This window comes from Oryzias latipes, chromosome 23 (assembly GCF_053564925.1).
Source record: "Oryzias latipes strain Hd-rR chromosome 23, Olatipes_Hd-rR_3.1".
Classification (NCBI taxonomy): Eukaryota; Metazoa; Chordata; class Actinopteri; order Beloniformes; family Adrianichthyidae; genus Oryzias; species Oryzias latipes.
Genome location: NC_136259.1, coordinates 4956014 through 4979308, shown reverse-complemented (window position 1 = coordinate 4979308; position 23295 = coordinate 4956014). Strand labels below are relative to the sequence as shown.

The 23295-nt window shown below is 41.6% G+C and overlaps 1 protein-coding gene across 1 annotated transcript; it reads right to left on the bottom strand.

Moving 5' to 3' along the window:
- Positions 1 to 13925: 13925 nt before the first annotated feature.
- LOC101155075 (NXPE family member 3) lies at positions 13926 to 22859 on the bottom strand. The gene is made up of 6 exons (XM_004082923.5): positions 20528 to 22859; positions 19966 to 20403; positions 19135 to 19430; positions 16582 to 16649; positions 16173 to 16379; positions 13926 to 16103 (listed from the first exon to the last, which is right to left on the bottom strand). The coding sequence occupies exons 2-6, from the start codon at positions 20374 to 20376 to the stop codon at positions 15532 to 15534; spliced, it is 1554 nt and encodes a 517-aa protein (XP_004082971.1). The 5' UTR covers positions 20377 to 20403; positions 20528 to 22859; the 3' UTR covers positions 13926 to 15531.
- Between the last annotated feature and the right edge of the window lie 436 nt (positions 22860 to 23295).

Below are 23295 nucleotides of genomic sequence, written 5' to 3'. Positions count from 1 at the left end.
ATAGCACAAGGGTTAAAGGGCTCTATCTATAATAAACAATACTGGCTATGGATACCGACTCAGAAATGGGGCTAACATCAGTCACCTCCTCTACATGAATGACATCATGGTGATGTTGGCCCCAGTCTGTACAACTTTTGGGCTGAGGGGGTTCAGACCTATTGGAGAGAGGATTCTCTATTAACAAACAGATCAAAGCTGAAGTCCAATAGTGTTGGACAGACTTTATTGTTAATAGGGGTTATGAATCATATCTTGACTCTTTATATGAAAAAACGTTTTTTTTTGTTTTGCTTTTTTGGTGCAGAAAAATCTCACATCCTTTTAAACTACAAGTACTTCAGACTAGTTTGACTTATTTGTCTGTCTGTCGTCACTCTTTTTGCTTCCTGTGGTTTTAGGTTTTATACTGTTAGTCTTGGTTTGTTTGGTTTTGGTTTCCAAGTAGATTAGTCAAAGTTAAGTCTAGTTTACTGTGTTTGGGTCAACCAACTCTTTTTTTAATTATAGTCACAACTTGGGTAAGTCAGAATTCGTCCAAAATATATTTTGTTTGTCACATAAACTATGGTAAGTATGGGTTAATCATGGTACCGTCGAGTATGGATCACTGACTACCTGACAGACAGGCCACAGTTTGTCTGACTGTCCCCACTGCTGTTCTGCATAGGTCTGAACCCCCTCAGCCAAAAAATCTACAAACTGGCTATGGAAACTGACTCAGAAAAGCAGCTGGTTCATTTTTACTGCCAGGTGCTCGTGGAATGCGGTGAGTTTCTTTAGCCTCTGTGATGGTTTCTGGATTCTGTTCAGGGAGGTTGCTATGTTCTTTTTTCAGAGAGACCAGCCACTAGGTATTGCTGTTATGTACTGTCTCTTTCTCCCATATACTTTTAAAGTACTGTTCAGTTTCCAGCCTTGGTGGGTCTGCTCGGCTGTTTTGACCCTGCCACTGAGCGTTCACTTTCGCAGGCTGAGTTATATATATATATATATATATATATATATATATAAATATATATTCAGGAAGAAAGAGCATGAGAAACAGGAGAAATACCAGGGACTCAGAGAAGAACTGGAGAAAGCCGGGAAAGTGAAGGTAACAGTGGTGCCTGTGGTAATTGGAGCACTCGGGGCAGTAACCCCCAAGCTGGAGGAGTGGCTACAACAGATACCTGGAAAGACCTCAGACCTCTCAGTCCAGAAAAGCACAGTGCTAGGAACAGCTAAGATACTGTAGGACCCTCAAGCTCCCAGGCCTTTTTTTATATGTGTATATACATATATATGTGAAGGAAATTGTTTTGTTAGAATCATTGGTTAAATGTATTTGGTAAAATGTATGTTTAAATGTTAACTCAGATTGACCTTTTTACCTTTTTAGAAACAGCTTTGTGTGTTTGTTCATCTGTTTCTCATCCCCTAGGATGATGGGGTATTACGACACACTGTCCCGAGCTGATAAGGAATACTGTTTGAACTTAGAATCCTCCCAAAAGGTTCATTTTACGACACCCCCTAATGAACAATTATCTTTGTTTGGAAATTGCTACCTCCTACTTGAATTCTTAATAAAAGGATCACTGGGAAAGGCAGCCTTTCGAGAAGAGAAGGGTGGTGGACTTTTTTCCATCACACTTGCTTTCCTCCCTTTTGGATAAGAAACTTGATTCTTGTAGTGGTTTGTTGTTTATAATTATGTTTGTAATGTGGAGATGCATTCATAATAATTCATAATCATATATATATATATATATATATATATATATATATATATATATATATATCGGGCCGCGGGACACTTGGCACCGGGCCATGATTGATTAGCACCAGAGATTTTTCTTATTCCCAGTTACATTTTTTCCCAGCTCTACAAGTACATTTTTGGAATGAAATACTACTGCGGTGTCATTATAAAAGCCTCAATGTATTTTTTATGTAATTTCAGACGGGAACCAAGATTTAAGAACATCTTGATTTCATCACGACAAGCACTCAACCCCATCTCCTTCATGTAGGACGAAGTAGGAAAGAAATCCATCAGTTCTTTATCATCTTTGACAAAAATGCCATCGCTTGCAGGTTGGCTTCCTCACTCTGTGCTTTTGATGAACTATTCAAGGCACATTTTGTTTTTGCCACGAAATCCAACCCAGTGCGACACAAAGAGCTGATGTTGCTAAGTTGCTATTTTCCTGGAGTTCTATGATGGCAAAAGATTTGTAGTTGCACGACCCACTGTTACTGTGGCTTGTGAACTGGGATACCTGGCAGGGCAGGTAAATCTCATTTGGCAGCTTTTCACTTATTATGGCCCGCAGCAGCAGTCACTGACTGCAAGGACCATATTGTTTTCGCAGTTGGAACGACGACTTCGCCGCCTTTCAGCGAGAATGTGACCCCCGCCGCATGCTCGAAAAGTCACCAAAACACTAAGTAGCAATTTCATGTTATTTAACAATTGAAAAGTTTAAATAATAAACTGCAACTTAGTGTTAACTTTAAAGATTAGCTTTTATCTGCGTTTGTTTTCCTCAATTAAAGAGTAAATTATTACCTCAATTGAGAGTAAAGGTAACACTTTTAAGAGCCAATTGAGAGTGTGGTGTGCAGTGTTGAGTATTATTAAAATTAGAGTCAATTTCACACTTCAATAGAGTAAAGTATCAACACAGCAAATAGTTATGTTTACTCTATACAGAGTTAAATGATCCAAAGAGTTAAATTTGATCAACACTGTGCAGTGTCAGCCAGAGTTATTTTTTAATCAATTTTGAGTTAAATTTACTCCAGAATTTTAACACATTAGAAACAGTTTATTTAACACCAAATCTGCTAAAGACCAAATACACTCGGAAACAGTGTTAAGTGTAACCTCTTATTGAGTTTTGTTTTAAAACTGCCAAATTTGCTGTGTGGAAGATCGTCTCCTGCTGCTTTCCGTTGATTTTGCTGTTCAAGGACAGTTGCAGTCACATCAACAGCTCTAGCACATGCTAAACGTTTGCTGTTTGCTGGTAGGACCAACAACGCACTAACGTCATCGCCTTGTCTCCCTCCTGGAAATGCTAACTGGAATTGAAATGCGACACTTTGCGCACGGTGGATGTGAAAAAGAAAATGCAATTCTCTCTTTGCATTTTTGCTTTAATTATGTCACCGAATAAGCAGTGTTGAAGAAGAAAATGAAAAATTATTTTGGAGGATTGCTTTTTCTTTTACATTTTGAGTCAACAAATGCAGCTTCATTTTGAAAAAGAAAAAACATTTTATTTTTTCCATTTTAATTGTCAAATTAGATATTTTGTAATTGAACTTTGCTATACATTTACTGGAGAACATTTTGAAAATGAAATTTGTTATGTCTTGTCACTACTGAAACACTACTTTCCTCTCGTTTCAGGCCTTGTTCCTTCCTCCCCTTGTCTTTTCCCTACAGGTGTGACTGTGTTATTTTCACTGATTGTTTCCACCTGTGTTTTCCTTCCTCATGTTTTAAATAGTCTGAGGCTGTGTCCAAATTCCTACCCTATTCCCTAACTACTAAAACCCTATATAGTGCGGCAGTATATCGTTCTCTGAATTTTCAAAGCAATTCGGACACCCATGCTCACTACTTTTCTCTTTCGGGTGTTGTTCATATGGCGCTTGACACGAGAACAAGGTGGCGCATTACCGCCGCCACCTGGTCTGGAGGCGACCTACTTCTATTTAACGCGGAGAATGACACCTATTTGTCAAAGTAAAAACATAATAAGTATCAACATTTTACAAAGACTATTTATGAATCTGTTGTGTTCTGATCATGGAAAACGTGGCTGATTTATAAATAATAAAATTACAAACCCATTGGTGTTGATTTAATGTATTTATTCACAAATAAACCCCCAAGTTATTAGTCCATGGCAATATTTATTTTTGTGCCGGTGAACGATTTACAGGCTCTTGGGAAGAGGCATTTTTTTCTGTAGTTTCCTCTTCTACCTTACTGAAAATGGCTTTTAATATGAGTCTGTCCGTGGTCCTGTTGGCAATAATTCAACCGTTTTTTGTGACGCCCTTACTTAACTGTCTGGGGGATGTCAGAGTTTGTTTGGCACAGAACTTTTTAAAACTTAATGAGGAAAAAGCAGAGTTTATGATATTTGGACCCAAAGCCAATCTTGACTTGGAGCCCATTCAGCATTACGTGAGGCCCACAGTCACCAACATTGGCGTCATCAAGGACAGTGATTTTAAATTTGATAAGGTAAATGGTGTTTTAAAATCGAGTTTTTATCATTTGCGGCTTTTATCTAAAGTTAAACCCTTTTTATCTTTTAATATTTTTGAGGTGGTCATGCACGCTTTTATTTCTTCACAACTGGACAATTGCAACGCAATGTACACTGGGGTTTCCCACAAGGCACTCTCCTGGTTGCAGTTAGTCCAGAACTCCGCTGCACGACTTTTAACAGGAACCAAAAAATACGAGCACATCACACCCATTCTTGCATCCTTGCACTGGCTTCCAATTAATTTTACGATTAATTTTAAAATGTTGTTTGTTTTTAAAACTTTACAGTGACTGGCTCCAAAATACATCTCTGAACTCATTCAGATTTATAAACCAGCTCGTGTTCTGAGGTCAGAGGGCCAGCTCCAGCTTGTGGAGCCCATGACGAGGCTAAAACTAGGGGAGACAGAGCATTCTCTGTTGTCGCCCCTCAGCTTTGGAACGCTCTGCCATCGCATGTCAGGTTAGCGTCCGCTGTGGAGTGTTGTAACCCTTGTACTATCCTAGGCACTTTAACATTGGGAGTTGGGTCATCTAGACCCACTAGACAGTGCGCTGAACCTTTTTTCTTCAATGATTTGACATGAAATCTTTCCACCTTTATCCACCTTTGTCATGGTAGGGAGAACACATCGATGCAAGGGTCATCAAAGATAGCACAAGGGTTAAGTCCCATCTTAAAACGCATTTTTATTCTCCTGCTTTTAACACCGCGTGAGTTGTGTGGTCCTTTGTGTTTTTATCTGTACTTTTATCTGTGTTTTTATCAATGTTTTTTATCTTCACTGTGCAGCACTTTGGAAACTGCCTGTTTGAGAAATGTGCTATATAAATAAAGTGGATTGGATAGGATTGGACTATCGGACGGCTTAGGGGTGTAATTCCCCTGTAGTTACAACACAACCTTCAGTCCCCCTTCTTAAAAAGGGGGAACCCCCCCTTATGTCTGCCAATCCAGTGGTACAGTTCCCAACTGCCACGCGATGCTGCAGAGATGTGTCAGCCAAGACACTCCCAGAGACTTGAGTTACTCCGGGTGGACTTCGTTCACCCCCGGAGCCTTGCCACCCTCGGGGGGAAACCAACTATCTTTGCGTCTTCCCAGCATCAGCATGTGAAATTGCGTGTTATCTGTAGACCTGAATCGAAGGACGCTCTGTGTTAGTCATCCGTGAGAAAAGGCTTTGCAGGTCCGAAGATGATGTGGGAAGGCTGTGAGACAGACATGTCGCAATTCATTTTTTCTGATCGCGCTGCAGCTGTGTTTTTTGTTTACTCCTCCATTTAGAGCACAGCGTGTGTGTAACTCAGGGAAAACCCCAAAAATGTAATAAAGGAGGCACTCGACAGGATATGCGCCAGAGTGAGGAGAGATTGTTGCTGGGTATGGTCTCTGTTCACTCTCCTCGTAAAAGGTACCTTTGGTCTGTTGTCTTTCTTTCCTTATGTTGTTATTCTGATGTTGTAGGTTGTTTTAACTCGGGGTCGGCATGTACACAAAACAGATAGTGTTCACACACGCATACTTATGCCTTCAAACCAACCAGTGTGAAATATTTTATTCATTCAATCACGCAAACTATTAGTGCAAAAGTGAGCTAACACCTGTGCTCAGGTGAGTGTTTCTGTTTTTCTAAAATGGATGGAGGAATGTGAAAAGAAGGAAGGAGAGTGCCCAGCCATCCCCACACCCAGACCCCCGTCGCAGCAGCAGCGGCAGCCGAAACCTCCCAACGCCACACGGGAGCAAGCAGGGAACAACCGCCACCCGGGCGACCAAATCCGCCACCCAGGCCAGGGCCAGCAGGACCGCCGCGAGGCCCCCAGAGCCAGAGAGCAGGGAGGCATGGGGGGAAAGAGAGCACCGCCCCAGCCCAACCAGGAGAGCAGCCCACCCGCCGCGCCGGGAGAGCCCAACGCAGGGCCCCACCCGAGAAGGGCGCCCACAGCCCCAGACGAGCACCCCATCACCACCCAGGAGTTCCGGGCATCCCCCCGCCCCAACCCCAGGTACGAGCCAGGACCCCCCAAGGGAGACCCGCTCCGCACTCCAGGCGGCCACCCACCCGGCCCACGGTTGGTCCAGGGAGGAGCAAGGCAGGGGCCCGCCGCTCCCGCCCAGGAGGGGGGCACCCCGGGGAAAAAGGGGGCCCACAAGGGGTGTTGTAAACATGGTCCAACCAGGCTCGGCCACAGTTGGAAATTTGGCGGGGCCCAGCGCTCAGGGGCAAGGACCAAAACCCAACCCCCAGGGACACGAACACCCCCGGCTCAGGTGTAATGTGAACCCCCTCCCTGCGCGGAGAGAGCACCGCCGGGCCCAGGAAACCGGAACCCAGGCGACACAGCCGCCGTTGCCAAGGGCCCCGTACCCCCCACCATGGATGGGGTAGGGGACAGATGGTCCTAGGTCCCACCTTTCTTGCAAAATGTGTGTGTGCATGTGTGATTGAGAGGGTGTGTGTGTTTATCTTGGAATGTATATATTGGGGGGGAGGGGTGTGTGTACTAAGGGGGGCGCAGTTAAAATTGGCGGGTAGGGCACTGAGGGGACATCTCCTGATTACTCACAGTGATGTCCCCTCACCCTCCCCACCAAGGGGCCCCAACTGTCTAAGCTGCAGTTAAAATTGGCGGGTAGGGTGCCAGGAGGACATCTGCTGCTTGCTGGCAGTGATGTCCAAGAACCCCCCCTACCAAGGGCCCTACATGTCTAAGGTGCAAATAAAACCGAAAGAGGGGGGGCCCACTCCATACGGCAACCATGGGAGGGGGGTCACCGCCAAGTAGCCCCCCCCCCCCCCAAGGCGCATCGCAATCAATGAAGTTGAACTTGAAGTTAAACTTGCTCAACAGAGCAGTCACGTGACGCTTCGTTCTCCGCAGAATGCACTGCAGGGCAAATAAACATTTAATCGTTAATGCTTATTATGTAATTGTAACAACGTAGTCATTTTGATAGTAAGCTAATATAGCTAATAAAGATACATAGTGCATGTGTTGCCTTCATTATAAGGTTTAAATAGGGCTTTTAATATTTTGCGGCTCCAGACATGTTTGTTTTTTGTTTTTTTTTCGTCCAATTTGGCTCTTTCAACATTTTGGGTTGCCGACCCCTGTTTTAACACAACAAAATGTTTTAAACATACGTCTTGGCTCCAAAAACGTTCACATACAAGACACGTCAACATGTACGCAATACAATACTCATGACTCAAAACTAGTTTTATTCAACTAAATGATTTTATTGGTAAAAATAATATTTTACAAGAATTTCAGTCTTATCTCAGGTTGAACTCTGTTACAAGAAATCATCTGTTTTTATGTTAAGCGCTTTGTGTTTTTAACCGAAGTGAAAGGCGCTATATAAATAAATAAAGTTTGAGTTTGAGTTTTACTGGACCTGAGTGTAGCCTTCCACACAGTTGATCACTTCATTCATTTAAACAAACTCCATGACATGGTTGGAATCATTGGAACGGTACTCAGCTGGTTTGAATCCATCCTCCCTGTAAGAGATTTTATTGTTAGTGTAAATGATTCCTCATCTGGGAGGCACGGACTTACATGTGGTGTGCCACAAGGTTCGGTCCTTGGCCCTAAATTTTTTAACCTTTACATGCTTCCGCTTGGCAATGTCATCAGGAAAGATGGCATAAACTTTAATAGTTATGCTGATGACATCCAGTTATACATGGCTGTGCCTCCTGATGATATGGGACCCATTCATTACCTTTTAAGTTGTGTTTGAGATTATGAAACATAGACGGGAGAGAACTTTCTAAAGCTCAATCATGACAAAACAGACATTTTAATTGTCGGTCTTGAAGCTGAGAGAGAAAGGGTCCAATCCTACTTATCAACTTTTAATCTGAATGTGTGAAGTAAAGTCAGAAACCTTTGGTGTAATCTTAGATGCAGATCCAACCTTTGAAGCATGCACAAACCAAATTACAAAGACTGCATTTTATCATCTTAGAAACGTTGCCTTTCTCTCAAAAGCCAGTGGTGAAATAGTAATCCATGCTTTATAACATCTAGGATAGATGATCGTAATGCTCTTCTTTCTGGTTTTAAGAAAAATACCATCAATCAGGTGCAGCTTGTTCAAAACTCGGCTGCATGCCTTTTAACTTGAACCAGAAAGAAGGAGCACATTTCTCTGATTTTGAAATCTTTTGGCTCCCAGTCAGCTTTAGGATCGATTTTAAGGTTATTTTATTATCCTGCAAAAGTTTAAATGGAACTGGCCCCTCATTTTTATCAGATTTCCTTTTAGTCTATGGCAGTCCCAGAGCCCTCAGGAATCAAAGATGGGCGGGGCTTTTTTTGTCACCTGTGTGAAAGCTTAGAGAAAGTCTAAGAAGCCATTCAATTGGCTGAAAGCGTTCACGCCTGTTTTGCTGATGAGTTTGATTGACAGATTCATTAGCCAATGGTAAATTAGTTGACTTGCCCATGTTTGATTCTGTACCGGTCGGTCGTTAGTGTGTTAGCTTTAGCATGGCTACTGTAGGTTTATTGCCTTCGGTCTTCAAAAATTACTGGCTTGTGCAACTTTCCAGTGGTTTTGGAAGCAAGGCAACAGTGGTTGAATGCAGTTGGGCTTGAATCCAGCAAACTGTGTCCTGGTGATTAATTCCCAATTTTTATTTCAAATCAAAGTAACATTTTCATGAAAAAATAAGTCTTCACACGACTTTGAAAATTGGATTTGAAAGGGGAATGGAAGACGTTTATGCCTAAAAAAATCCAAACCCCCACTCAACAACACTCATAACAACAAAACAACAAAATTTAACATTTGACATAATAACGCTATCATACGAGAAACACCTTACGACGACAGACAGACACGCCCAAAAACTCAGACCAAACACCTAACCCCCTATAAAGAAGGAAGGAGGAAAAGAGATGCCCCAGCTGAAAAAAGAACAAGACCAAAACAAACCAACAACTTTGGTAATGATCATTCCATGGTCCAAGAGAATACACATACTCCTTAATGATTCATTACATCTTGTTAAGTGTTCATTATGTAGCTTTTAAACATACCTTTAAAATGAACAAGATTTTTACAAGTTTTCATGTCTTCCAATAAATTGATCTACAGTGTGACACCCTTTGTCATGCTTTGAGTTTGTTTTGTCTTGGTTTTTGCTTTAGTTCTTGTTCTGTCTGGTTTGGTTCTGTTTCCTGTTTTATTTTGAAAGGTGTTCTGTTTGGTCATGTTCCTGAGTTTTACTTCCTTGTCCCTATCTGTCCTGATCATGTTCACCTGTGTCTTGTCTGCCCTGTCTGTATTTAAGTCTCGTCTCTCCCTTCCTCTTGTGCTGGTCCATTAATGTCTGTAACGTCGTCATGTGTCTTCGTCCCTTCATGCCATGTTCCATGTTTCTCGCCACGCCACAGTAAGCTTTGTTTTGTTTTGATTCCTGCTCTGCAGCGCCTTTTGTTTGTTTAATAAACCCTCTAGCCTTGGAACCGTTTGCCTCCCACCTCTGGGTCCTACCTGCTCACCTGCCCCCCTCACCGTGACACCCTTTACTGAGTTTACTGAATTTGTTGATTCCTCTCAATTTATATTTAATAACAGCATATCTGTTTTGAAACAAAGATTGAATGTTAGTTGGCAGAGATTTTTGTAACGCGTTCATTTTCAAGTACCAAGTAATATTCAAGTGAACATACCCAGTATTCAGTACTGAAATTACCATGTAGTTTAGTGGAAATAGGGCTGACTTTCTTTTACAGTCCAGTTGTACTTCAGGGGTAGTTTCTGGTAAATTTATGGTAAATTTATGGTAAATACCATGAAACACGCGAGTGCAGACCTCAAGGTGCTTTATTTGTACTTACCTTGTTCATACATGTGGTAAGTACCACAAAAGACACCTTTGCACAACATGTAAGAGTACATGAAGAGTAAAAATCATAAGGATGTTTAAAAAAGAAAGCAAGTTTCTAGTCCATTCCTGTGGCGAGTTATGATTTTTTAAAGAAATAACCGAAATGCGCAATTCTGCCACTAGGGGGAGCAAAGTAAAAGCTTAACAGTTGAAACAACATAACTCTGCATGTGCCAAAAACGAAACCTAACAGCTCTGTGTCTGGGTAGGCAGTAGTTTGGTTCCCTGTGAGCCTCACCCCTGAAGGATGATCAGTAGTGACACCCTAATGACCAAAATGTTGTCAAAAAGTGAAGTTGAAGTGAAGTCCTGAGCTTTCCAGGAAAATGTAAAGCGTTTTATTTGTTCACGGAGCTGAATGCAAACCTGCAAGCTTGGTATGTCATCAACAGGTTCTCCAAGAATATAACATTCAACACCACTGTGAGACTCTCCACAAAGAAAAGTTTCACCATTTGCAGTTAAGAAAGAAAAGATTTAGCAACTATTAGCTGGACCTGAAATATAACCATCTGGATTTACTGCAGCTGTGACGTCAGTGATGGAGCAGTTACACCTAGCTACCTTATTGCAGACAAGTTGGAGCAAACATCCAAACCATTTTCTGATGGTGAACTTATTGAAAAATGCTGAAGGCTGCAGAAGTCTTGTTCCCAAAAAGCAGTCGACCGTAACCCTTGTGCTATCCTAGGCACTTTAACATTGGGAGTTGGGTCATCTAGACCCACTAGACAGTGCGCTGAACCTTTTTTCTTCAATGATTTGTGAACCTCACTGGTGTCCATGGATTACATGAAATCTTTCCACCTTTATCCACCTTTGTCATTGTAGGGAGAACACGTCAATGTAAGGGTGGGGTCATCTAAGATAGCACAAGGGTTAAACATAAGTCTGTCAAGAATTACGACTCCAGATCCAACATCTCTGAGGAAACATGGGCAGCCATATGAAGGAATCCAGTCATTTATTGTATTTTCAGTCACTATCGATAAAAGCACCAACATCACAGTTATGTACAGCTGTGCATATTTATTAGAGGTGATGAAGAGACGTCACAGTGGAGTTTCTTGAATTGATGGACACAACAACAACTGATGACATATTCAGCTCTCTAGTTACTGTGCTGGACGATGTTGAAGTGAACTGGTCACATTAAGTAATTTTGGTCATTGATGCCGCTCTATCAAAGGTCAGGAAGAAGGCAGGTGTTGCCACAAAATTTAAGTAGAAACCAGGAAAAGATTCTTATAATAATGTATGATAATAATAATGGGCATTTCATTTGTGTTTTGCACACTTGAATGACAGTAAATGTGTTTCTGGACAGGATTTGAATCCTGATGTTGACGGTCTTGTGAAGTTTCAGGAGAGAAAGGAGGTTAACTCCAAACTCTTATGTTCACAAATGTTTGCAAGTTTAATTTAGTACAATTTTGTCATCGTTTGAACGTTTACATTTTAGGAAGATGTTTCATTTTTTTCTGTAGCCCTTCTTGAATTTATTATCAGGATTGCTTCAGTGTCAGATTTAAAATATTCAGGCTGTATAAAATTGAATGAACCAATATTTTTTAAAGTGAAATTAATTTTATTTAAGATCCATTGGCGTCTGTGAATGAAGGTGTATTAAAAAATGATTAGGCTACCATGTTGGTTGAGGCATGTTTTCCAAATGGGTAAAAAAACAAGGATAAAGCTGTTGTTTTGCCTTTACGCTACTGGTCCGGCCCACTTGAGACGGGTTGAATGTGGCCCCCGAACCAAAATGAGTTTGACACCCCTGGTTTAGTCTTTTGGACAGTGACAGAGACCCCTCACCCATAACCCCCCACACCAGAAAGCTGCTAAGAAGAACAGTAGCAAGCTCTTCAGAACCAACTTTTAATGTTAAATGTTCTTCCTTTCTAACAATTTATTAATGTAAATATGTATTTATAGGTAAATGAAAAAAGAAAGAAAAAAAAATTTCAAGCACCTGCGTCCACAGACAACAATACACAACCTATGTATATTAACATAGACCATAATTACCCAGGGATGAAGGCGATAGAACGGAGGCATTCACTGGCGTTACCTAGTCATCTTAGCTGGTTGAAGACCATAAACCTCATTTAAGAAGCTGCAGTTGATCGGGGGAGGCTACTGATGTGTTTGTTTCCCTAATCCCCGGAACTGATCCATTTTCTGTCTCCGTTCGGCACGGAGGCTGGCAAGATAGAGCAGAGCGGGTTTGTATCTTCGGTTATCTTCGGCTCAGAGCGTAGCGTTAGCTTCTCGAAGGGTCTTTAACGTCTCTTCGAGATCTGTCACCTGCTGACTCAGGTCCTCCGAAGCCAGCTCCAGAGATGAAACACGTTGACCATGGTCCCCTCCCGCAAGGCGAGTTTGGTCAAACTTTGAGTCCATCAGGTTGAAGGAGGTTTTAAACTCTGTGGCCAGCGCCTCATGGTGCTGCTCCAGCAGCACTGTGAGGGCTTCTGGAGTAAAGCTAGACTCCTCTTTTCTAGTCGATTTAGCGTTCTTTGAGGACATTTTTTGGTGAAGTTACCGTTGCACTGTTAAGGGGGCAAACATTGTCATAGGTGCCTTGTTGTGTGCGACATTTGTAGAGGGCTGAAATGAAAATATATTTTAAAAAGAACCTTGGAGCTCCTCGCAGCATACTCCTAATCCATTGGCAAGCAACCGGAATAACTTTTCTCACTTTTTCTACATAAATTTTAAAATTTACACAAATTTTCATCAATGCAATATGCACAAAATGTACGTAGTGGCTGTGTGACACACCCTTTAGGTACCGGCTTCCTTTACCAGCGATTGGGGCTTCAAGTCAAGGTGTTTCAATGAAATGCAGGATTTGGCAAAATCTCATAGTAGTTAGTTCAGATGAGTGTGCTTCAAACTGATGTAAATAATGTTTATTGTTAAGTGTCATAGTCTCAAAAGTAAACATTTAATTTTCAAGTAAACTATTCTTAACTGAAGTTTTTTCAATGATTGAGCTTTTTGATTACTAATTACAGCTTTCTAAAACGTCTCTCAAAGCGAAGTGCAAAATAAATGCAAAATTATTAATCAGCAAAGGAATCAAACTGTTTTCTTTGGTTTTGGTCAGCAGACCTTTGCCAAACAGGGTCCTGGTAAACAGCATACCTGAAGTTAGAGGTGTGCAACCTCACCTACCCGACAGCTGAGCCAAGTTTCAGGCAGATCGTGGTCTCTCATTATATCATCTTTTTATTTCAAATTACTGATAACTCTTGTAAAGTCACAGTTTCCCTTAAATTTCTTAACTTCTCCTGAGATGATGAAGAACTTTCTGTTCTGCAGACCATTTGCCAGGACGTCTTCTTCTCTCTGATGTGCTACAAAGATGAAGATGAGGGATTCCTATGAGTACGTCTGCATGAAGTTCAGTAAGTGTTCCTGTTTCCTTCTGCTGTTTCTCCTCTGAAGCATATCTACTTCAATCCAATCTTAAATGACATAAAAAGTACTACAGTCTGATTCCTTACTGAACTGACACCTATAACTGTTACACATGAACATCAAATATTATAGACCATGTTTTCCAACATCAAGGACAACATCAAAAAAGCTTTTTGTGTAGTTTCACAACATTTTGCAGTAAATCATCTGTCCTTTATTGAAGTAAAGCTTATTTATTAGGATTAGGAGTAATTCATTAATCAGATGATTAGAAAAGAGAAATCACAGGGAAAAGCACAAGCTAAACGGAATTTTGGGCTTAAATATAATCCTCTTTATTCACTTCATACTTTTCATACAGTGTGGCATCTCAAAGTATTGAAAGAACCCACAAAAAATATGTACATAAACAATTTATTGTAGTAGATATGATTGAAAGAAGGATAGAAACAGTTAAAGGGCTTCAGACTGCAGGAGACACCAGAGTTTTAAAAAGGGCATAAACTTCTTTTCCTTTCGGATTATATCTTTAGGAGTCGCCGCAGCGAATCAGCCTTCTCCATCTAACCCTGTCTTCTGCATCCTCTCCTCACACCCCAGCTATCTTCATGTCTTCCTTCACTGCTTCCATAAACCTCCTTGCCCTTCCTCTTCTTGCCTGAAAGGTCTAGACTCAGGATCATTCTACAAAACGATATACTGTCTCTCCTCTGGACATGTCTGAAGCATCTCAAAACCACAGTGTAGCTCTCTCTGACCTCCTCTGTACTTCATTATCAACATCCTCAAAGTAAATATTGCATCTGTGGCGCTCTTTCTTAGCATGAAACCAAACTGCTACTCACAAACATTCACATACTGATGGCGGCTCCGCTGCTGAACACTGGCGCTAACCCTCCACCAGAGACAAGGTGGGGTTCAGTGTCTTGCACTAGGACACTTCGAAACATGGGCATGCTAGGCAGGATTTGAACCTGCAATCTTACAATTAGGGGTCAACCGCCCCATCGCTGCCCCACCGCTGCAAGACAAAAGTTGTTTCAAAAACAGTTTTAAGGAAAAAGAAATACAAAACCCAGACAAATGTGAGACATTTGAGAAATATATGGGAATAGTTCAAAAGTTATCAGACTACTTTGCAAGGTCCAGACTTCCTCTACAGGAGGGGTGGGCACACTACGGCCCGCGGGCCCGCTTCCATGTTTGGTCCAGCCCACTCAACATCATCAGAAACGCAAGATGTTTTTTTAATCTGGCCACACGATTAAGACCTGCATAGAACGTGACATTTTATCCCCCCCTACTGCAGTCTGTGTCCCAACCTGAAACCCTCTAAAAATCCTTCTATCGAGTTTTATAACCCTATGTGGCCCGGGAGTCAAAAGTTTACCCACCCCTGATCTACAGTGTAGACATTGTGCTCTTAGTTGCTTCAAGTTTTGTTCAGACTTCGAGGTTTGTGTGTTTTTCTCTTCTTTTGTAAAACAAAATACATTAAGTTGGAAAATTACCTGAGTAAAGTAAAACCCCATGATTCACAACTCACAATGGTTGTGGCACTCAAAGACTTAGTGATAAAAGTCTTGATGCAGTGTTGACAAACGACATCTCCTTTTGACTTGAAAAAATAATTCAAGAAACAAAATATGGCCTGGGCCTCATATAATAAAATAAAAATAAAAATAAAAACCCTTCTGAATAAAATCTAGAACTTATGCTATTCAAAAAGCTTCATGGACAACTTTGTCAAATGTGTAATATGTAAAAGTTGCTGCATCCTCAGGTCTTAAATCATTGCAGTGCTTTGTGTTGGATTTGTAACCCTGCCTTGGATCTACTGCACCGTAGAAGGTTTTCTGTCCTTAAGTGTAAGAGTTCCTCAACATCACAGTCGAGTTCTTCTATTCTGGGCTTTTTTTAGTGATTTCCCCTGGTCTGGTCTGTTGGTGGAGGGCATATGTAGGACAGGAGAACATCAATCATATTTTTGATGATGGGTGGTTGAGGGTGAAGGTTGTGTGGCAGCTGGTGGGCCAGGACCATGTCCCAAGCATGCACCAGATGAACATCGAGTCCCTTGAAGACGGCCCGCAGCAGCTTATCACGCTGTATAGAATACCAGTCACTGTTGCTCAGTATTCCATCAACATACAAAGTTTTAGGGTTCCCGGTCCGGATGACCACCATCGTACGTGGCGCTCTGGACAGCAGCCGCACCACCGCCTTGCGGATGTTCTGCATACGCCTAATGTAAACATCAACAGGAAAACTGCCAAAGTGCGCCCAGACACCAATGACTACAACAGTGTTGGGGCCTCCTTCTATGTGGTCTAGTTCATTGGCAACATAACGCAGCTGAGTCACAGGAATAGGATAAGAACGGATAGGAGGACCGTGGCAGCGGTAAGTCACCAAGATGTTGTTTGGGTAGTCCAAGGCCAGGAGAGGTCCACCTTGTTTGGAGCTGTGCAGGTCAAAATTCTTGAGACCTTGAAGAAAAACAGGTTTGTAACAAAATATATCAGTTCTGAGAAAACCCCACCCTGATGGACAGATACCTGGAAATGATGCAAGGAAGTATTCAAACCACTGTCTGATGGTGGAGTCTCCAAACAGGTAGAGCCCCTTCCCTCTCAGACACTGACTGACTGCTGAGGAGGAATTGAACTGGTGTACTTTGGTTCCATCTAGTGGTCTCCAGGCACCATGATAGTAATAACCAGAAGGTTCTGTCCTCACAATGTCACTGATCACCCTGGTTTGGTCTTAAAATAAGATAAAATGGTCAATAACAGATGGTGCATACATACATACACATAATGTTGATCAGTTTGTGTAAAAACAGTTTCAGGACACACTACAGAGAGTGGATCTCTGTATTCAAAGGGCTGAAGGAGGTCAGACAAAAAGCTTGGATTGCTGTTCTCTGAACCCAGAAAACCTAATGGAGAGACGGATAGGTTTTACCTTCTCTTGGGTGCACACTAATGTTGGGATGGGTTGATGGAGGAATGGAGACCTTCATATTGATGCCACTGAATTAAAGCAGAGAAAATTTCTCAGGTCACATGCATAAATGTAAAACCAGATTTGAGAGATTTGGGTCTGTCTAAATTACATCATAAGTAACATCTGGACATTTTGTAAATGTAAAGAAATAAAAAATTAAGATGAAATAACAAGATTAGTTTCATTAGATCCTCTGGGTCACAGAGACACAGCGCTGAAAGCAACATCATTCAGGTGAAACTCCTGCTGTAGATGGTGAGCCTAACCATACTGGAGGGGTCTCATGACCCAGACATGGAGACGTGATTACCAATGCTTTAGTAGATCTCTTTAAAAAATAAATGAATCTGATCTCTCAACATCATCCATCTCTTCTGTACATTAAATATGGGATATTTAGACAAATATTCCATGTAGCAATGAGGCTAAAAATGTTCAGTAGCTTCTCCTACATGCATCTGAAGCGTTGAGATTATAAAGACATTTTTTGACAAGCGTAAGTCATGCAATTTGACGTTTTTATCGTGTTTGGTGCAAATGAAGCAGAATGGCAGACTTGGCAAAGTTGTTCAGAAATGTTGCATCTCTCTCCCTAAAGTGTGACTTATATGATTTTTCTTCCTTATATGCATTTATTTATCATTTATTTGTTTGAAGTAAAGAAGCGACTTGTAGCTGCGACTTTCCTCTATGTGTTGGATTATGGAGACCTGTTTTACATGAATGCTTCAGCTGAATGTCTTCGAATGATTGACACGGTTTATCATTCTTCTCTGAGGTTCATTACTAACTGTAAAACAATGACACATCACTGTGAGTTGTATTCTCGAGTGGGTTGGCCTGCCCGGGCCATACGGAGGAGGATTCATTGGTACACTCTCATTTATAAGGCACTGCTTGGACTATTGCCGACTTACATCTGTTCCTTACTGTCACAGAGGAGCGCTGATTCTTATTCTCTTCGTTCACGTGATCATGTGTTGCTCTCTGTTCCATTTGCTCGCACCAAACTGGGCAAAAAGGTTTTTTTCCACTCTGCACCTTATGCATGGAACATGTTGCAGAAGGACTGGAAGTTGACAGGGTTGATTTCCTTGAATGCTTTTAAAGTTAAACTGAGAGGTCTCGAGGCTGACTCCTTAACATGCACTTGTTTTTTATAATCGGTTTGTTACTTCCTGTTATTTTGCTCTTTGTAATTATGTAACTGTATTTTAGTCGCTGCTGCCGCTTGGCCAGGACTCCCTTGAAAAAGAGGTTTTTAATCTCAACGGGACTTTCCTGGTTAAATAAGGGTTAAATAAATAAATAAAAATGTGGGCTTTCCGTATAAAAATCAATTTTTATTTAATCTTTTAAATCTTGTTTTTATTTATTCATATTTGTTCAATTATGTTTATTGCTACACAAAAAACAAATATATTAACATATCTTTTGGAATGAATGAATGAATAATTTATGACGGATTTAAGGCCAAAATGACAAGACCATAAAAACAAACAGAACTAACATTCATCAATAGAGAGCATACAACAATGCTAAGATCAACAGATATAAGAACCAGGCAAAACACAAATGATAAACTTAAAAACTGAAGGACTATTTTTTGCTTATTGATCTGCGTAAATCTGTGCAACGTCACTGTCCTCTAGTCCTCAGACATCAACAGGAACAGAAAGGCTGCAACTCCAAACTGCATAGTTGGAGCGCCCCCTGGTGGCTTGTGCACACTACCCCATGTTTTATTTATTTATGTTTTTTTTCTAGAACTTTCTTGATCACAACAATCCAATACAAAAAAGTGAAATACAATAACAAAAAAGGAATAAGTAGCTAGTAGCTGCCGTTAGCTTCCGAATCTGTATCAACCGGAGCCGCAGATGAGCTGCTCTGTCTGAGTCGTGTTACCGTTTGTTCCCGGGAGACTCACGGAACAGCATAAAGAGCAGCGCGCAGACCAGCGTGGCCACGATGACCAGCAGCGTGAGGCCGACACTCTGGTCCACGATGGGACTGAGCGCAATAGTTTCAGTGATTCCTATAAAAGTGATTCCTCAAAAGGAGATGCAGTCTTGCGACACAGACCCTCCAATCATCACGCAGAAGCTGGAAGTCTGGGCCAGCCCACTCCCCAGAGACGCTGAGCGTCCGTTGGCGGGAGTTAATCGCAGCGTTTATCCAATGACTGTCTAGTTTCGAAGCGCTGAGAAAAAACGTTCAAAGCAACCTCATTGAAGTCAAAGGACGCTGGGCTTCAATAGGGAAATGCACTGTGACGCTGCGGGAATGTATGAGAAGGAAATCAAGTCAGCCGACCTGCCATATGTAACTGATTCTGAACGAACTCGTCTTTGAGATGAACGTTTTCTAACGCCTTTAAAGTCAATAAAATGTTAATAGAATAGAATACAATAGTACATCTTTGACCATTAGTTTTGTGACATTATGAGGGAAGCCGAGCTTCCCTTGCAGTCTTAAAAAAATCGCCACTGATGCAGATGTCCAGCTCACCTCTGAAAGAGCATCTCTTCCTGATGTGTAATGTTTTTCTTAAATCCTCCCATGGCATGAGTGACCCGGGCATCACAGCTCAGTTTCTTTGGCTTGTAGCAGAACCACTGCTCACCTGTGTGCAGGTCAGTGTAGTTGCACACTTGCTGCTGACTTGCATTAATGTAAACGTTACAGGTGGTGGTTTCAGTCAGAGAGCCTGAGCGGAAGAGACTCTGGAAGTAAATTCTGTGAGGCTGCATACGGTTTAGTTGCTGGAGCACAGTGACCGCCTCGCTTGAGTGAACCAGGACCACCTGATGGAAAACACAAGATCAACTCTCACTTAAGGTGGAATGACTTTATATGTGAAGTGCTGTTACAAATATCCCATAAAGGTTTAAAAAATACAGTTTTGGGCATTGTTTTGATAAAACATAAGTCCATTTTAAAACGTTTCATTGCCAGTGGCTTTTGGTTACCCTGATTTATTTTGTGTTTTAACCATTAGGGAAAGCAGTTATTAGTCTAAAAAAGTGAAAAGAAAATACATTTCTGGATTCTGCACGATGAAGATGTAGAATCTGATTCCAATCACAGTTGAAAAGTTTAGAAAAAGGATGGATGTCAACCACTTTCCTCACAAATGTCATGAATAACAAGTCCATTTTTGTTGAAAACTGGCTTTTGAAACCAGCCTCCAGTGGTGATATAAGGAACTGCAATATTCGTTCATTCAGTCTACTCTCCATATGTTTTATGTAAACAAGAACTGCAGTCAGAAGAAACATCTTGTACAGAAAGAACAAGTGCAAACAGACTGAATAGATACCTTTCTTGTGCTAGAATTACCTGGACTTGCACATTTCCTTCCCACAGTAAAGGGAATAGAGCAGAGTAGCTGCCGTTGAGATGGTCCACCACTTTTCCTGCCACACCTGCCAGAAGACTGGGACTGTGCAGCCGGGCCAGTAGGAAATCTCCTCCAGATTTCTTTGGCTTACCGTGGAAGTTATACATCTTTATTAAAACCCCCAGCTCATCTCCAACATGCCACTGCCCCCCTGCTCTCTTTGGGAGAACAGTGAAGGTGCTGTGCCGTGGATCACTGGAGTCTTTCCAAGAAAAGTTTAGTGGTAGAGGTGGAGTTGACGGCCAAGCAGTTACGTTTTTCAGGAAGTCCAGCTCAACAGCTTCCTTTGAGGGCTGTTGATGGGTAGGCAGGGAGCTCTTCACCTGGTCAGGTTTGACGGAAGCCGCCATGAAAACGGGGATTTGTTTATTCTGACTCTAGAAGAAGGGTTGGAGAGTGTAAACGGATTAGTTTAAATACTGTACTTTTGTAATACTACGGCATAAAGTGTTTAAATACATTGGTTGCAATTCAATGCAATCTAGTGGCTTCAAAGTGTACCTTAAAACAGTGTTTCCCAACCCTGGTCCTCTGGGAACACTGTCCAGAATTCTTTCAATGCAACCCTACTCAAACACACCTGCCTTTCTGCAGAGCCTGATGATCATTTGAATCAGGTGTGCATAGGACAACATGCAAAACATGCAGGTTAGTGGGCCCTGAGGACCAGGGTTGGGAAACACTGCCCTAAAGAATGACAACAGGCTGTAAGAGGCTAATGATGAACCCATGACGACTTCCTACAAGGACACTGCACTTAAAAAAGACTTATTGTTTCGTTTTTCCTAATATGTTCCATCTTTCATATCTCTGACACTGAACAACTGAACGACTATGAATAAAAATACAGATTTTTTTTTTCTCTATTTAAAGAAAGACTAGATGATGCGATAAAGACACTTTATTGATCCCAAACTGGGAAATTCAGCTAATGCCATGTTAAATGGTGTCACCAGCCCCTTTTTGTGAAGCAAGAATCTCAGGTGGAGTAACTCCTCCAGCAGTTTACTGCTGCTGCAGTCAAAATATGACTCCTTCTTTTCTCCTAAACTGATTGGGTAGATTCTTCTGGAAAAAAAAATCAAATAATTCAATTGTTAAAGCAAATAGTGTGTTTTATACAATTAATGTACTTTTTTCCCTGAGTGGCTTTGATAAACGAGGTCATTTTATCCTCCTTAGTCTTTTAGATCGAAACAGTAAAACATTTCTTCAGTTTCACCCTCCCTGATTAAGACTGTATGGCGTTTCATGACTGCCATTAAGCGAACGAGCGCAAAGACACCTGAGCAAGTGTATTCAGGAAATGAGTGAGGGAACCTTAGAACTGTGCAAGCGCAATTCTAACCGAGTGACCCCACATTTTACACCTGCACGGTTGCAGACTTAACTGAGTGGCGATCATGCGCGCTCGCTTTGCTCCTGCTGATACGGTTTTAGTTTCTTTGCTTTTGTATTCTGGTTTTCTTTTGTGTCTGTCATGTTTTGAGTTCAGTTTCCTGTTTTATTTTGAAAGGTTTCCTGTTTTGTTGTTTCAAGTTTTGCTTTTGGTCCCCATCTAACCTGATTGTTACCACCAGTGTCTCATTTGTCTGTTCTTATTTAAGTCCTGTCTTTCCCTTCCTCCTGTGGTAGTCCTTAATAAGCTGTTCCCCTGTTTCGTGTTGTTTTGAAGGTCCATGTTTCAGTGTCCTTCTAGTGTTTCAAGTTTTCGAGTGTTTCTAGCCTGCTCAGCAGTGGATTTTGGTTTAAGTTATTCAGTGGCAGTTTTTGATATGGGCGATGTAGGCGGTCGCCCAGGGCGGCATTTGCCGTGCCTATTGCGTTGCACATATTGTGCTACTATATTCAAAGAGGAAGCTTGGAGTTTTTAATTTGAAATTGCTTCAGCTGCCGAACACTTTACGCTTTTATGTTGACAAATTAGACTCTTGAGAATGTTTTCATCCTATTTCCTCTTCACACTTATGGTGCAAAAAAAAAAAAGATGAAATAACTCAGAGTGAAACAACGTAAAACAGGCACATGAAAAGGAATTAGGCAGAACAAACACCCGTGCTCAACCCAATTTCGACGAAAGCAGGCAATGGGGATTATTTCCCACAATTCCTTGCTCCGACACAGCAGACCCGACGCGCACGTGACCACCGCCCTCTGCTGCAAGACGCTTGCGGCCACACCTCTTTGCGGTAGTCTTTGGAACATAAGTCAAAAAACTCGAGAGGGGGGCGCAACTCGCCGGTGGCTGGCTGAATCACACTAACAGGTGATTGGGAGTCTTTTTCTATCTAACAATCAACTCTGGGCCGCAGCTGCGCCTGTCGTCATGGAGACGGAGCCGCTTGTGTCAGAGGGAAGGGGAGGGGTGGTGGGCGCAGACCATTTTTTATGGGTTGAGTTTTTTTGGAGGATTTCTACTGTTGGTGTTGCACAAATTTAGGGAAATGCCAAATATTTTTGGAGTAATCCCACTGACGAGTTCTATGATTTAGTCTTTAATGTTTTATAAGACCTAAACATATTAATCACAATAAGTTTTTTTTAGATCTAATCCCTCTGATATGTTTCACAAAGACTCACACAGGACGTCACACATTAAGAAATTATTGCTAAAAATGAAGCAGAAGTCCAGCTCTAAAAAAAAAAAATGCCCTAAAAAATGATAAAAGAGCAAAAAAATGGAATTATTTGATTTGTAATTTCTTATTAATATTTCCAGGCTTTCTTTGTTTTGTTCTGCAGCATGTTCATATTTGTATAATTTTGACAGAATATATTTCTATGGAGAGAAAGATATTACAAGTTATTTAGGGTTTAACTTGTGTTCCTGTTTTTATTCATATTTATGTTCAAAAAGTTCAGTTTAAAAGTTAAGCTTTAGTGTGTTCAGTAAATGTTTATCTTCTTCTGCCCAAAACCTTAAGCGTGTTTTTAACTTAGACCCCCTGTGTGACTGAGTTTGACCCCCCTGTAATACGAGTCTAGAAAAGTCATGCATTTTTTGTGTAAAATGGCTAAATAGAAGATAGGGAACACAACAGGATGTTGTCAAATTTTGTATGTGTGCGGGGGGGGGGCGCTGGTGGGGTTACTCGCCCAGGGAGTAAGTTAGTGTAGAACCGCCACTGAAGTTATTAAAGATCTAGTTCCCCTGGAATCTCCTGCCTCCCCTCTCTGCACCTGGGTACTCCGTCAACCCCCCCTCGTAAAACCTGCGGCCTTGCTTTGCTCCTGCGCTCTTGCTTGGGTTTGCGCGCAGAGTTCAGGGG

Bases quoted from the DNA above. Each gene is read 5' to 3' on its own strand.
- LOC101155075 (XM_004082923.5), bottom strand. From the start codon at position 20,376: ATGGCGGCTTCCGTCAAACCTGACCAGGTGAAGAGCTCCCTGCCTACC. The intron at 16,650-19,134 runs GTGAGCTGGACA...GCTTTAATTCAG, and splicing joins GAAGAGATGCTCTTTCAGAG to TGGCATCAATATGAAGGTCT. The intron at 16,104-16,172 runs GTATCTGTCCAT...TTTTTCTTCAAG, and splicing joins CTTCCTTGCATCATTTCCAG to GTCTCAAGAATTTTGACCTG.